Below are 15,430 nucleotides of genomic sequence, written 5' to 3'. Positions count from 1 at the left end.
GATACGTGAAACATTCGAATAACACAGCTTTGTTTCCTAATTTCTGTACATTTTCTCATTAGTTTGTGCCGAGGAATGTCGTTTGTATCCCACTGAAAAATGTCGAATATTTCTAGCGCAAAACTTTCGATCGGAAAGGGTTAATATCTGCCTGTAACCGATACTTATCCGCCGATTCCCCCCGTTATCCACTCCACAAACTTCTTATTGCGCCGAATTTCCATCGCGAGTGCAATCAACGGATAGAAAACTCGGCGGCAAGAATCCACGAAGAATCCGGGGCGAAACGAGGCGAAGGGTGGGCATTCGGTTTCCAGCGAATTATAGCTTCGAGAAAATCGGCTGAGAGTTATCTGCAGCTCGCACGGCTCGGCCGCCTTTAAACGCATCTGTTCCTCATCTCGAGATGGCGCGACCATGGTGCTCCGTGGCCTCGCGACAGGATTCGATATCCCGTGCGACTACGACTCTCGATTCATTCGATATCACGTCAATAGAGAATCATTTTTGAAACGATGGCAAACTTGAAATTCGAAAATTTTATTTTAGGAACGTGTTATTACGTTCCTATCTCTGTTTATTTGATTTTAATCATTTTATTTTATCAAATAATTTATCTAGCATTAACACTAGAACCAGACGAGTCGAAATGACCCATTCCTAATTTCTTCTTTTGCAATTATTAACCCTTTGCACTCAGAAGGTTGATTTGACGCAGTAAAATTATAAAATCTAATGTTTAATGTTGAACTTTCTGTAATGCCTCGAAATATTGTAAATATCTTTGTCCCTCAGTATACTTCTAATTTCCATTCGAGTTAGCTTCAAAGAATATCATCGTTGTCTCGTCAAAAAATGTTAAATATTTCTAGTAAGAAACTTCCGAGTGCAATGATTAAAAAGACGAATGTTTCTCTGAGAAATTACTGAAGAAATCGATTCAATACGCAAACTGAATTTTGAATCAATTCAAGTCCGGGTAGATGCACTCTTGGTGTTTCTATAGAGGAATTTCAAAAAGAATTCAACTCGGTAGTTTTAGTGTTAAACTATACGCTTGTAATAGAAACTAATATTCCCAGTTAGAAGGAATTATAGGGTATATATTTAACCAGTTGAAAAATCTCTACCTGTGCGCGCAATAAAATCAAATAATGAAGTGTATACTTGTTAAATGCAGGCCAAATGCATTTAAAATATATAACGAAAAACTAAAGCGAAACGAAGATGAATTACACGTTTGTCTCAAAAAATAATCCATCGTTGAAAAGCACCATTAAGAGTTTTATGACGTGTATACTCGTCAAACACAGTCAACTGGTTAAAATATTAGCAAACAGTATCGTCGTTCTCATCAGTTATTATTTATTACGAGCTCCCCATTCAAAACAGAATAACTCCTGAACTGTCCACAATTGACAGTTCAACGCGTACCGTTTAGAATCATTGTCCACCATCCCCATTGTGCTCCCCATCGCATTCTATTTCGATCTCATTCACGATCCGTTCGATCCCATCGCCGCCGCGAGGCTTCAAACTCCTCGCGCGTTTCTCCTTTGCATAATTAACTTTCTCGGGGTGTCGTAGCCCGATGACACAGCGTTCCAGTCGCGATATCGGCCATTCCGAGGCCCTTATTCAGTCGATTCTCGCGCGGCCAGGCGTCGAGTGCTGCGAAAACAAAGGGAACCGAGCTAAGGAGTCCCCGCATAATGAATACCCGGCTCCTCGACCACTCTGATTCGTGTACTCCAGTCCGCCGGCTCGTAATTAGCATCCCATTCTTTCCGTTCGGTTCCTTAACCCGCCCCGAACCCCGTTTTTTTCCCGGCGACGAGGCTTAAGTACCGTTAAACCGTCCCGCATTTGCAATGCTGATTAATCGATCGCCTCGAGGATCCCAAGGGTTGCAAAAATTTGAAGAATTGAAAGCTGGAAGATTGTCCAGTAAAGGGTAGATTTGACTGTCCTATTGCGCGTGGATGCTCCAAGATCCCTTGGATCTTTATGTTGGCCGTAAAGATTGCAGTTACGAAACAGTTTATTCCCTTTCTCCTCGAATTTCCTTGTTGCATTCGGAAAATTTACTGATTGTAGGCATTTAGATATAAAAAACCCTTTCGCGAGCCTATCCTAGCAGCGATAAAGCCCAGGGAGCCATTGCTTGTCGTTTTTAGTTAATCCGTGGATCGAGCCCAAGGTAGGCAATAGCTACGAATTTTATACCTGCGTGTAATTTAAAGTCGAGGCGATCCTTGGGGCTGTTGCTGCTGTGGTCGTTAGAAATTTCCGAGTCTCCGGCTAACGGAACCAACCGACGGACCGCTGGCGGGGAAGCAGGGTTTTCCCAATTTTTGGGAATCCTACCCACGCGTCCGTCACTCCCCCACTAGCGGAGAGATATATATTGTACACCGACCAACCGGCGTATTCATTGCACATTTAGAAATTGAAATATTAGATTGAGAAACCGTAGACTGTGTCGCTTCTTTCGCGCTCCACAAAATATCCTCCGAATCCCCAACGCGCAATTTCGGTTTTCCTTCCTACACTGGAATCGATTATCCTCGAAATATTTAAGAATCCCCCGAATCTATACCATTCGCCGACGAATCACGGAACATCAAAATTCAATCGGACGCAGTGAAAATAATCGAGCTAACGAAATCGGACAAACATAAAAATTCCATTGCTCCCGTGGAAATAATACCGTGCGAAATCATTCGATCGGACAGACATAAAAATTCAATTAGGCACTCGAGCTAAACTAATATATCGGGGGATAGAATTAAAACAGAGAACGGCTTCGGCGATCCTATTTATCGAAAACCATCGGATCGAGAAGGGTCGGATGAAAAATTCGGGTCACGGTTTTAAAAACTTTCATCGGCGCCGGGAATCAAGCGGTCATTATTTTCCCTCGGACCTGATACGCTGTTATTAACACTCCCTCCGGGAAATATTGCCGGAATATTCGGAAGCAGCGCTCGGTCCCCCTTGCCCGCTCCGTTATTAAGCAGCTCGCGACTTTACGGTAACCGCGCGATAATATTTTCGTCGGAAGATAATGGGGAGGAGACTCTTTACAGGATTCGAGCGGCCATAGGATCGTACAATTAGTAACGGTAATTAACAGCGGTGCGGTATCGCCTTCGTTGAGAATCCGGCGAAAGCGTGACTCGGTCTTTCGCGCTCGTTTCGGTTAACGCATTCACTGGCGCGAGAAACTTGAGCGTTTTATGTACCGTTCGCTCTTTCGCCACAAAGGTGAAAAGGAATTATTACCAATTACTTGAAACCGCTCTTAAGTGAAACTATTATCTGGTTATGTATGCTGTTGGACATTTTTATTCGGCGTCGGTTATTACGAATTATAAGATAAAGCACGAATTGTTGAGAGACTGCGTGAAAATGCTGTTTGAACTTCTTACATTATGCAACAAAGCGAACTTCGTCGAAATAGTTGTATTATTTAAATCGATAGACATTCTTGAAAATTCAACACCTGCGTCGGAAGTTGATCATCCTTGAAAACCAGGAAACTAGTAATAGTATATGTCATTTGGCAATTGACCGCTTATAGTAAAACCAAAGATACTACAGGTAATTAACATCGTTCATTCGCAACGATTACGACAAAACAAGTAAAAGCTCAAATATAAAGAAGTTAATTGCATGTTGGAAATTAGAGGTATACAACCAACGTCGATAAACTCTTAGTTTCTATGATAAACAATTTAATCCACCCCAGATCGAGAGGAAAACATCTCAATTCCTACAATGCCAAACGATACATCTGAGAGCGACTCTGACCAATATTTCTAAACAAAACATTTAACATAAGAACATCACTAGAATAAACTATTAGAAACCCAGTGATAGAACAAAGTCTAAGATTTTTGAAACTGATCGGAATATACAATGATATAAGTAAATAGGAACCTAGGATTACATTAGCTGTTAGGAAACCATTTAAAAATCTGTATCAAAATTAGCTATGTTACACATATAGGTTAACTCTAATGAACGACTTGTAAACTCTCTTAGTCGCTAATGACCCAAGTGTTGATGCGATTATAAATAAATATAAATAAAAAAATTCAATCCAGGTAAACGTGTTTCTAAATGGAGTCAGCAGATGCACATATATCGCGCATTCATCGAAAGATCATTACGTTTCGAAAGCTTGTTCCTCGTTTCCCTGAAAAATGGCCTACCGATACCAGATCAGTTACCGATGCCTTTGTCTCAATTGTTTCCAAGTAATCCGGAAGCTCCAGTCACCGGTGACCAGCTTGGAGCGCGTTAATCGTTCCGTTAATTCGGACATCGCCGCTTAAAGAATCCACTTCAGCGCTGAAACGACGTAACGGCCACTCGTTCGCTACTCGGAGAACGGCCCTAGACTGTGCCGGAGCCGCGCGAACAAAAGCCGCCTAATGAAACCTGGAAAAAGATGTGTGCACTTCGCTCCTCGCGCGACGCGCAACCTTCCGCGCGAAGTGTCTTCCGCCCGGAGAATGGGAAATTGGGTGAGTTAATTCCCGCGCGTAATTTTCGCGGCACTCGGGTCGCGCGGCCTGCAATTTCGCAATTTTTTCTGTTCCACCGTTCGCGAGTTTCAGGCGGAACGAGCTCGCGAGCACCGAAATCTTCAGTTCTCCCGGCGCTTTCGATTCCCGAATTACCGTGTTTTTCGAAGTATAAGATATCGAACTTCCAAACTTCGGAGTTCCTGTTGAGGAACAGTAATGAAATTTTATGCAGATTTTTATTTCTCCCAGTGTAAGACATCGAATTTCGGACTTCCGAGGTTCCGTTCGGGCGTAATGAAGTTTCAGGCGGATTCCGCTCGTGTAATTCCGACGTTCCGGACTGTAGAAACTGAAGCGAACTAATTTTTACTGATTAAGTTCGAAACGGGCCAACGAAACGGCGCTGACGCGTGTTTCTGACAGCGACGTGCGTGCTCGTGTCGGTCCATGTAAGTGTCTGTGATGTGACCGCAACACTGAAATTCCGTCGGTCGGTGTCATTAATCCATAACCGCTAGTCTCATTCCTACTCTAGCATGCGTTACAGTTGTGGGAATTGTTCCGCTCGTCACGCGGCACTCGTTTATGCACAGGGGACAGAGAAAATGGTGCGTGAGGTGCGTCAAGTGCATGATCGAAGGCCTCCGCGGGCGAAAATGAAACGAATCCGGGGGAAGTTGTTTCGCCCGATCCCGTCGCGACGTCCCGAAAGTTTCCGGAAGTATTTTAAGCGATTATCCGAGTTTCGAACTGCAGCAACACGGAGCACGCGAGAAAGAAATCTTATTGTAACCTGTTAACCCGTGATAACGAGTTACTTAGTTGCCGGAAAGCGGCCCCGCTGCGAACAAGGCGAGCAAACTCGTCACGAAACTTCAAGAATCACAGGTAGCTGGAATGGGATGAGGGACTCCGAATTTGCTGCGGGTAGGACGAGTTCCCTTGTTCCTGCGAGTTCGCAACCGCACACACGGGAAGCGGTTTTGATAAACGAGCTCAGTTAATGGGTTAAACTATCCAATCAATAGACTGCGGCCGCTTATGCCAATATAGGTTACCCGATATTCTTTCCGAGCGACGCGTAACCGAAATTCATTGTGTTTTCAGTGCCACCGATGTCCAATCGAACGGGAATATTAAGAAACTACGTCAATATTCCTCAGAATTCGAAACCACGTTCTCCACTTAGACGAAACACTTCGCAAATTAGAAACTCTCGACAAACGTAACGAATCGAGTGAACCGAATCCAATTGAAACGCTCTATCAAACAGATTACACCGCGTCGACCTCTATGAAATTTTACAAGCCCGAAGACACGGGAATTCCCGAGAACACCGCGTTATCCGCGGGCGATTCCTCTAAATCCAAAGGAAAACAATACAGTAGATCCCGCGGAACTTTCCATTTTCCAATCTCCCGAAAAGATCTTCGCACACTATGGAAGCCGAAAGTTCCGCAATCCACTTCCAAAAGTCGGGGGTATATCCCGTCGATCCAGCGACGGCAACTTCCCGGAAAAATTCCTTCCAACCGAACGGTCCGTTTCATTTTCGAGCGCGCGGCAACCCTCGCGCGGCGTCATCCGTTCGGTGCACGGGGTCTACGGTGATCCAATAACGAATATTCAGTCGGAGGTGAATTCTCGGCGGAAGGGCCGAGGGGGAAGAGTGGGGGCGTTTACAACAACAGTCTCATGCTTCGAAAACCTGCTGGGGAGAGCCATTCGCCGACGGCCGAACGAATAATCTCGACGTTCCGACGGGGGTTTTTCGAACGCAGGACGAGACGGTCCGACTGCTGGGAGCGATTTACCTCTTTTACCTGGGCTGACTTTGAACGGGGATCGGCGACCTGGACGGTCTCGTCGGGAGGCAGCCGCCAGGAGTTCCTCTCGATGTTGACGCTGGCGTTCATAGCGGCCTCCTCCTCCGCCTCCCGTGTCCTTCGTCGTTCCTAACAGCTTCGTCCTTGCGCCAGTACCTCCACGAGGTCCCCAGGGTAACCCCCGGGCCACTCCTGGGGCCGAGGTCCGACACCAGCAATCCACAGCTCCTCACCTGCAACAATGCGCCGCGTGCGCGAATGTTTAACTGTACCTCTTCCGTGCTGGGCAGGGTGAATAATTCATTTGCCGGGGTCAAACGTGTGTGCGGAGGAACTGGAATGGTGGAATTCTTGGGGGATGTTCCTTAACCTTTCGGGTCGAGTAATGTTTGATCGGTACTCCGCACAAGGCGACCGAACGGATGTTTTCTGGAGAAGGAGAGCTTTCTGATAGAAAGAGAGGCTTCAGATAACAGTTGCAACGTGTAGAGGTAAACGTATGGTGGTTATGTTTCTTTACATTATAGGGACATTATGAAGCTTGTTCAATGACAATGGATAGTTTCGATTTGGACATTATGTGAATAGAGGAACGGAATTTATTTGAAGAATATTGTTATTTTTGAAAGGAAAATCGTTTTTATAGCAGAATCATTTTGTATAGCAAGAACTGCTTAGCAACGGATCTATAACCTTCGATCTTCGTTATGGGAATAGTTAAATTTTTGAATTTTCTCCATAGGCGGCCGCACTGTGCGCCGTGTTTTGTGGGAAATATCGTTTGTAGGATTTTGTCCTTGAGCAGTGGCGATGGGAATAGTGTTGCTGGAAGTTGTCGAGGGATTTGCATATCGATGAATTTCATAAGGGAAATGTGTGCGTTATCTATGAAATCTACGCTGATTTTATTCTAATAGCTCTTAGGTATTTTGCTTTTGAATTGGATTACGTGGATTGATCTTCTATCTTTACGTGATTGATACTTTAACCCTTAGCACTCCAGTTTTTTAATCTATCAGCAACTGCAACGAATTTTTGTAGTATTCCTAGCGAAAATTAGAAATGCTATAACATTTCGATCATTTATTTTCCTTGATAGCACAAAATTTTGATGCGTGGAAAATCGAATAACTTTAGGGTAGTTTCTTTAAGATTCATTACAATATTTAATATTATCACTGGTGCAACATTAGAGCCTACAGAGTTCAAAGGGTTAGATGTTTGATGGTTCAGTAGCTTAGCAGTAGCTAGTTCTCACGGAATAGAGGAACATAGACTGATTCGTATTAATTAATACGAAGGTGTAACAGAGTAATTAATATCCGATTGTTATAACATTCCCTCGATCTTTCATTTTCCTTGTTAGCACAAAATTTGTATGAGTTGAAAATCGAATAACTTTAGGGTAGTTCCTTTAAGATTCATTACAATATTTAATATTATCACTGGTGCAACATTGGAGCCTACAGAGTTCAAAGGGTTAATCTTAGTTCGCCTTATAAATAACGATCGAAGTAATTCACGATTATTCGCAGTAGAAAGTTCATTCTATATATCCTCTAACTCCTCGTCCATCGACTCTCGTTTCCAAGCGTTCGAAGCTGAGGTAAATAGCGAACTGTCTTTCAAGGACACTTAAATAAACGAAACCGAAGCGGTTAGGCTCCCGCCAATTAACGAGTGATCGACGAAGAATCTGGAAGCCGTTTCCGAAGGGTTAAACGTTCGACGGTTAAGGAGCGGCGGAGACGAGCGAACGACAAAGAATAACAGACGCCGGTGAAAGCTCAATCTGACTTTCGCAGTCGCTAAGTTAAACACGGTAATGGGGGAGTCGAAGCCGGCGAAGGAACGTTATTGTTCTGATTCCAGGTGAGCTGCTCGAACGGTCCGTACCCGGACCGATTAATATTGATTCCTGATCGGCACTCCATCCGCGGCGTAAAAGGTTAAGATCCTAACGAAACGTCACGGCAATTTGCTCGCCACGCTTCATTTCTTTTTCTCATTCCGGTCTCGTTAACCCGGGCTAAGAATACTGTCATGCCCTCTTAACTTTCCATAATGAATACCTACCGGTTTGCTCTCTAATTACTCCACCGAGAATCGACTTTACTCGACGTTCAATATTTGACTTTTAATCCGAAGATGTAATTTCTTTCCAACCGACGGCTGGGTTAAGACTGACCCGGAGTTCTACTTTCAAACTTCATGAAGATTACCTTTTGTACGCTTCGTAGTAGATTGAATCGTTTGTTCGAGATTCATTTTGTGAATTTGGAATGTCTTAAGTACATTGTGTATGTAAATAGAATGATAGGGTTGGATTTATTGAGCTGAATGGGTCACAGTTGATACACTTAGTTGTATCACTGTTATACAGCTGACGAAGCTGATCTATCAGATGATTCAAGCAGTTAACCCTTTGCTTTCGGAAGTATTTCGTTAGCAATACTTAACATTCTCTAACTAGACAAAGACGATGGTTTTTTAAATGAATTCAAAGAGAAATCACAGGTGAATTGAGAAACAAAGCTTTTTTATCTCAATATTTCGCGCAGCGATGCATTATACATAGTTCAGTATTAAATACTAAATTTTCTAATTTTACCGCGTCAAATCGAATGGTGACTGGGAGTCACGTCTCGAGTGCAAAGGGTTAACTGTGGAATTTAGTTGGAAAAAACTCTCATTCTGCGCGCAATAAAATAAAAAAATGGAGCGCGTACTCATCGAGTATATTTTAATGAAAGATCGAAGCGAAGCAAAGAAGAATTACATGTTTACGTTAAAAATAAACAATTCATGAAAGAATTAGTATCATGTCGAGCTTCACGATGACATGAATACTCGTCAAACACAGTTAACCCTTTGAACTCGGGAGGTGACTCTCACCACCTGATTTGACACAGTAAAACTATAGAATCTGATATTTAATGTTGAACTTTGTATAATGCCTTGATACGTGAAATATTGAAATAAAACAGCTTTGTTCCTCAATATACCGACAATTTCTCTTCAACTTAATCTCAAAGAATATCGCCTTCACCTCGTCAAAAAATGTTAAATACTTCTAATAGAAAACTTCCGAGTGCAAAGGGTTAACTGGTTAAAATTCCCCAAAGTATTTTACCTGCGCGCACGTTTTGCCTGTATAAATTCAGCGGATCCAAGAAGGGAAAGAGAACGAACAAGGGAGGAGCACGGATGGAACGGCGAACGGGTTGCCTGCACGGTCGAATAATTCCACCGATGCACAAATGATCGGCTCAGCGCATCGTTTGAAAAATATTTGTCCCGCCGGTAATGCCGGGACGCGAACGCGAACGCTCGCCCCCCTCCCCCTCCCGCGGGAAAGATGAATAGATCGCGTGAATCATCCCCGTGAGACAGGAACAAAGGATAATTACGAATTCCACGGGGAATTAAACCTGAATAAGGGATTACAACCGCTCAGGTTGTCAGTCTTCTCCTATGAATAATTTAATTAAAGTCAAAATTTCCCGTCGGGAGGCCCCCGCGCGCGCCATTAGTTTATTTTCGATTTAAATTTCAAATCGCCGCCGCAGAGGCCTGCGCGGACATGCAAATCCAAAATGCATATGAAGCAGCGCATCGCCGGTCAGGGATCCAACGTAAGAGGGACGAATTACGGGGCAATTAACGTGCCGTATCGATTTACATTCAAATTCCTTCCACGTGTTACCTATCGCCGAACAGGATCCAATAACTATCGCGACCGGAAAAAGAACAAAAAAAAAAGGGATCCGCGCGACTCGTCGCAGTGCAATACGAAACTGTTGCGTCCCGTTGTCATTTCGAGTCTCCACGTGTTACCGCCTCTGTTATTGGATCTTTCGAGCAGCATTCGATAATTGCGACTGATAGTAAATTCAATGACAATGGCAATAATACTATAATAGAATCGACTGAAATAATAATAATAATAATAATAATAATAAGAAACGATATCAGTAACGACAATAAAAAGGTAGTAACAATAATTTAAGAGATATGATATGATTCAATGTAATGTGACTGATAGTAAATTCAATAACGATAGCAATAATAGTATAATAGAATCGATTGAAATAATAATAATAATAATAATAATAATGAACGATAACAGTAACAGAAATAAAAAGAAAGTAGTAACAGTAATTTGAAAGATACGAAATAATTCAATGCAATGTAATCTTAAGCTGTAACGTCTTTTTAAAAAATTTCTAGATCTCCTATTCCCGTGTACACCAATTTTCAATGCTCGCTGCTAAGTAATTCGAAGGTTACAGGACACGTCGAACGCCGTAGCTCGCGATATTCCCCGGCAAAAGGAGAACGAACCGCCCCGTGCAGCGGCAACAGCGACAGAAACACAGATCGCGATAACGAACTACCGATCCAGCCGACGGGAATTTATGGGACGTAAAAGGAATGCAAAGAGCGCGAAACACGGCCGAGCACAACGTCGCCTTTCCACGGCTGCTGGGTCCCTCTCTCTCTCTCTCTCTCTCTCTCTTTTCTGTTCCGCCGGTGAATTTAAATTCCCCGCGATTGCATTTATAAAACTGCGTCGCGGAAGAGCGATTTAACTGCCACTGCGAGCTATCGGACGGAAGTATCGCGCTCGCTGCCGCGAGTTTCCCGCCGCGCTGCCTTTTTTGTCCGCGCGAAATGAAACGTTCGCCGTGCGCGCCGCGGGCCGTTTCGTTCGCGGAATGTTTGCGTTTCATTGACTTTACAGTAACATTTCTATATTCCTTCGTGCCGACAATATCACCGGAAGCATCAGATAATACCAATTTACCGTGCACCGTTCCCCCGACATAATGCCAGCGCAATGTCGCTTCGCCGAACCAATACGACCGAGCGAAAGAAACGTACAAAAACGTCCGTTCCTTATCTCGCGGGTCAACTAAACAGGATATACCAACTTCTGCATTCATCGTCAACTAACGTACACATTACACTACCAACATTACCGAGGAAAACAACGAATACGTCAACTTTCGAGTAGGATATCCTCGAATTCCCGATGGCGAACGTATATTTCAATATACCTGTTCGACGGATAAAAATGGCAGAAGTGGAAAGAATCGCATGAAATTGGTCGGGAAGTGACACAAAACGCAACGTCGAATTTCCACGGACGGTCGGAGGGGGGAATACGGCGGGCAAAGCCGGCGGACGATGGCGGCGCTTCGAGTTCAAACAGTAATTCCGTCTCCAGCTGTATGAAACGCTGCCCTATTGAAATCCGGGCGCGAGATATCCCGGCGTTTTTACGGCGTCGCGTCACGTCGAGCCGAACGGGAAGCTGAAATGATGCATGCGGTCGTACGTGAACTGTATTTTCATGCAATTTTCCGCGGTCCGCGCGCGCAGAACGACGGGAAACGCCGGCCGGACCGCGCGGTTCCCGGGAATCGTTGCATAAAAGACGCCCGCCCTTCGTTTACTGCCGCGCGATAAACAATGAATACAAAACGTCCTGATTACGTGGAACGCCGCCGTCGTCTCGCGGACGTCGATTTTTATCGGCTAATTTTCGGAAATCGCGATCGATCGGGAGTTCCTTCGCAACGCTCGAGACTCCACCGCGAGGAACGGAGGACCGGTACGGAAGTTTTATCAGGGCCGCGAGACATTCGCGAAATCTGCGATCCGATAGCGACGGATAAAATACCGTTATGACGTTCACAGCGGTATTTATTCCGCCGGTTTTATGCTCCTTTGCGGGCGCGATCGCCCGAAAATTTAGCGTCGTTCGAATTTAATCAAGTTCGATCAACTTCTTCGGCGGGCTCTCGGATACGGACACTTTAATTGAGTCGGTGAATTTATACTCGAGGCTCTTATCCGCGTTTTATGGGGAACTCTTTGTTTGTGAATATTGAGAGACCGGCGATGAGGAAGTACGCGAGCGTCGAAGATAGAGCGAAATTGCGTTTGAAAATTGTTTAGACGGAGCGTCCGCAGTGCTCCCTTTTTCAGTTGATTTAGTGAGACTATCGACGCGATTATAGGGAATGAAGAATGCGATTCACTGTTTATTGCTTAGCGCATGGCTTCGTTTATTCGCAGTGTCGATATACATGTCGCTTCGTCTTTTATCAGTAAATTTTCCAAATGCAACAAGGAAATTCGAGGAGGAAGGGAATAAACTGTTGCGTAACTGCAATTTTTACGGCCAACATAAAGATCCAAGGGATCGCGGGAAGAGAATATTGAGGCGTGTCTGACTATTTCCCGTTTATTCTACTTCGAGCATCCATGCGCAATAGGACAGTCAAATCTACCCTCTACTGGACAATCTTCCAGCTTTCAATTCTTCAAATTTTGTATCTAATCTTGTATACATATTCCACGATGATAATGCATCTATAATATTAACCCTTTGCACTCCATAGGCGACTCTAAGTCACCAAATGATTTGACACAGCAAAACTGTAAACTTTGTATACTTCAAAGTTACAAAATATATACGTTTTAATAAAATTATTAAAACTATTGATATTTATTAATTTCATACTACATAAATTTTGTTACAATCAGCAGACAAAATTCGGCCCTTCGAGGGTTAAGTCAATGAACTATGGTAATTCGATTTGGTTACGTTGACCCTGATGGCGTTCAACATGCTAATATCATTACAGTTGTAACGCGAAAAGAAACTCGGCATTGGAGCTCGCTAAACGATAAATCTTAACGCGGCGTCGTCGCTAATGAATATCTTCCAATACGCTTAATCCAGTCCACCGTCCCGAATTCTCGACAATAAATTCCGCAGCGAGCTTCCGAGCCCGATCGCATAACTTAAAGTTACGCCCCCTAATTCCGGAACTCCGGTATTAATTCAATCGCGGGGATCAATCGGCGGAGTTTCCGCGAAACTCCGGCCATTCGATTGTCTCGAAAAATTTCCGCGGGGCTCTCTGACAAAACGACCACGGCAATCGATGACCGATCCAAGCCCGAACTTCCTCGAACTTCTAACAGCGTTATCCTCGATTTCACTGGCAGCCGGTCGAGGGGATCGCCCATTAAACCGTCCTCCGATCTTCCAGCTCGCCGAAACCGAGTCGCTCGATCATCCGTCGTTGCGACGGTATTGTTGTGTACGCGTTTTCTATTTCGAAATGTTATAGGGAAACGTCGCACGCCGACTTAACTTTGTGCGAACTGATTCGAAGTGGACTGTATAAATATTTACTTCAACAAAGCTATTTTATTTCAATACTTCTCAAATTGATGCATTACACGTGGTATAATATTAAATATCAAATTTTATAGTTTTACTGTGTTAAATCAAGTGGTGACTGAGAGTCACCTCTCGAGTGCAGAGGGTTAATTCTTTCATGAATTATCTATTTTTCCACATAAACTTTTGAGTGCTGATGAGCGCTATAGCGCTCTTGTGTTGTGCCAAAATTGCGGAGATTATAATTTTCTTACTATGCTTTTCAAGAAATAAATCAAAGTAAATTTATTTGAATAAATGTTATTTTTTGATGTTTTTTTGTAATAACAATACTTGTGATCTCATTAGATAAGTACTCTTATTAATTATTTTGCATACACACCCAATCACTTCAATTTTGGTAAATATCCACAAAAGTTGTTTAGCATTCAAACGGTTAAAATATACTCTACGCGCATTCGTCTGTCGACGAGTACACGCTCCATTTTTCGATCTTATCGCGCGCAGAGCCAGAGGTGTTTCCAACTAAATTCCACAGTTAACTGGTTAAATTAGTGAGACCAGACGAAAGTCATTGTCCCGAGGAATCATTTAATTACATCGCTGACCCTTCTCTTCCGTGGCAAGGATATAAGGCCGGTCAGAGATCGGCTCGAGACACTTCGCCAACCGTCTCACGACGACCCTCCTCACGACGGATTCAACTCAATTAAAGTTCTACCTTATTACCCTTTAATTCATGTAAAACTGTCGGTGTCGCTATTTGGAATCTTCAAGCTGCAAGCTTGGTACTCGTATAATAGATAACAGGATTCCCAGAGATCAGATCTTAAATTCATTCAACACCTAAATGCCCAATAACAAGGAACATTCCTACAATCACCATTATCCAACAACCTAAATTCACTGGCAACTTGACTACTCAACGGCAAAGGAACTTCAACATCCAAAGAAAACGTGTCCCCCCGTAAACTTCCCGTCCTCAAGCCACGAATTCGCACATCCGCGTCTCGAAGCGAAGCTGTGCAATTCTTGCAACAGATTCCGCGCCATTAACCCTTTCGCGACGGGTGCCGTATATACGGCAGTCACTTGGTGCATCACAGCGGCCGACGCCGCCTATATACGGCAGTCACTTGTTGGTGAATCATAATTATATTGTTTTATTTCAGTAGCGAACTCAAAATAAAGCTAGTACTGGTGTAAAGTACCCCGATTGTGACGAGCACTTTTGAGTATATGCTGAGTTTTTCGAAGGACCACCCAATGTTGGGACTAAACGACTGATTGACTGATAGCTGAGCTGATTCTCAACTGAGTCTGATTGAAGCTGAGCTGATTCTCAACTGATTCTGACTTGATTCTAAACTGATTCCGATTGAAGCTGAGCTGATTCTCAACTACTTCTGACTCTGAACTGAACTGGTACTGATTTTGACTGAACTGATTCTGAACTGATACCTATACTGACTGTCAAACTGATCCTTTTTCTGACTGTTCGAAGGGTTTTTATACTGATCCTGGGCCTACTCCCTCCCTCTCGATATACGAAGGTGGGCCTCAGAGGCGGTTTTTCTATCCCTTCCTACGCAAGGTACCTACCCCTGTCTCATCCCCTTCCAGTCCGCCTGTAGCGCGGGTTTCCTGGAGCGGGGGCGACGGAGTTGGTCGCTATGCCGAACGAATGTTTGGCAACGCTGGGGAAATTCCATTAGGTCAAAATCCTTGAGGACACTTTTTCTAAAATTCCAACAGACCCTCTGGAACACGACTTTACGATACCTGGACTGAAGTGAAAAAACTAGACAACGGTTGATTTCTACGCTAACCCTTATGTGCATATTGGCTGCAGGCCGGCTAAAGTACCG

At 43.8% G+C, this 15,430-nt stretch overlaps 1 protein-coding gene across 6 annotated transcripts in view; it reads right to left on the bottom strand.

The window, feature by feature from the left end:
- Positions 1-15,430, bottom strand: part of LOC116435083 (A-type potassium channel modulatory protein DPP6) — a 165,449-nt gene that overhangs the window by 35,237 nt on the left and 114,782 nt on the right. For 5 of the 6 annotated variants that reach the window (XM_031994261.2, XM_031994258.2, XM_031994253.2 and 2 more), the window contains one exon: positions 6,350-6,594. In XM_031994261.2, coding sequence (XP_031850121.1) covers positions 6,350-6,451 — 102 coding nt within the window. In that variant the 5' untranslated portion in view covers positions 6,452-6,594. The remainder of the gene's footprint in view (positions 1-6,349; positions 6,595-15,430) is intronic. The other variant, XM_031994262.2, reaches the window with a different exon arrangement.

Source organism: Nomia melanderi, chromosome 4, assembly GCF_051020985.1.
Source record: "Nomia melanderi isolate GNS246 chromosome 4, iyNomMela1, whole genome shotgun sequence".
Lineage (NCBI taxonomy): Eukaryota > Metazoa > Arthropoda > Insecta > Hymenoptera > Halictidae > Nomia > Nomia melanderi.
This window is presented reverse-complemented; position numbering and strand designations above follow the sequence as displayed.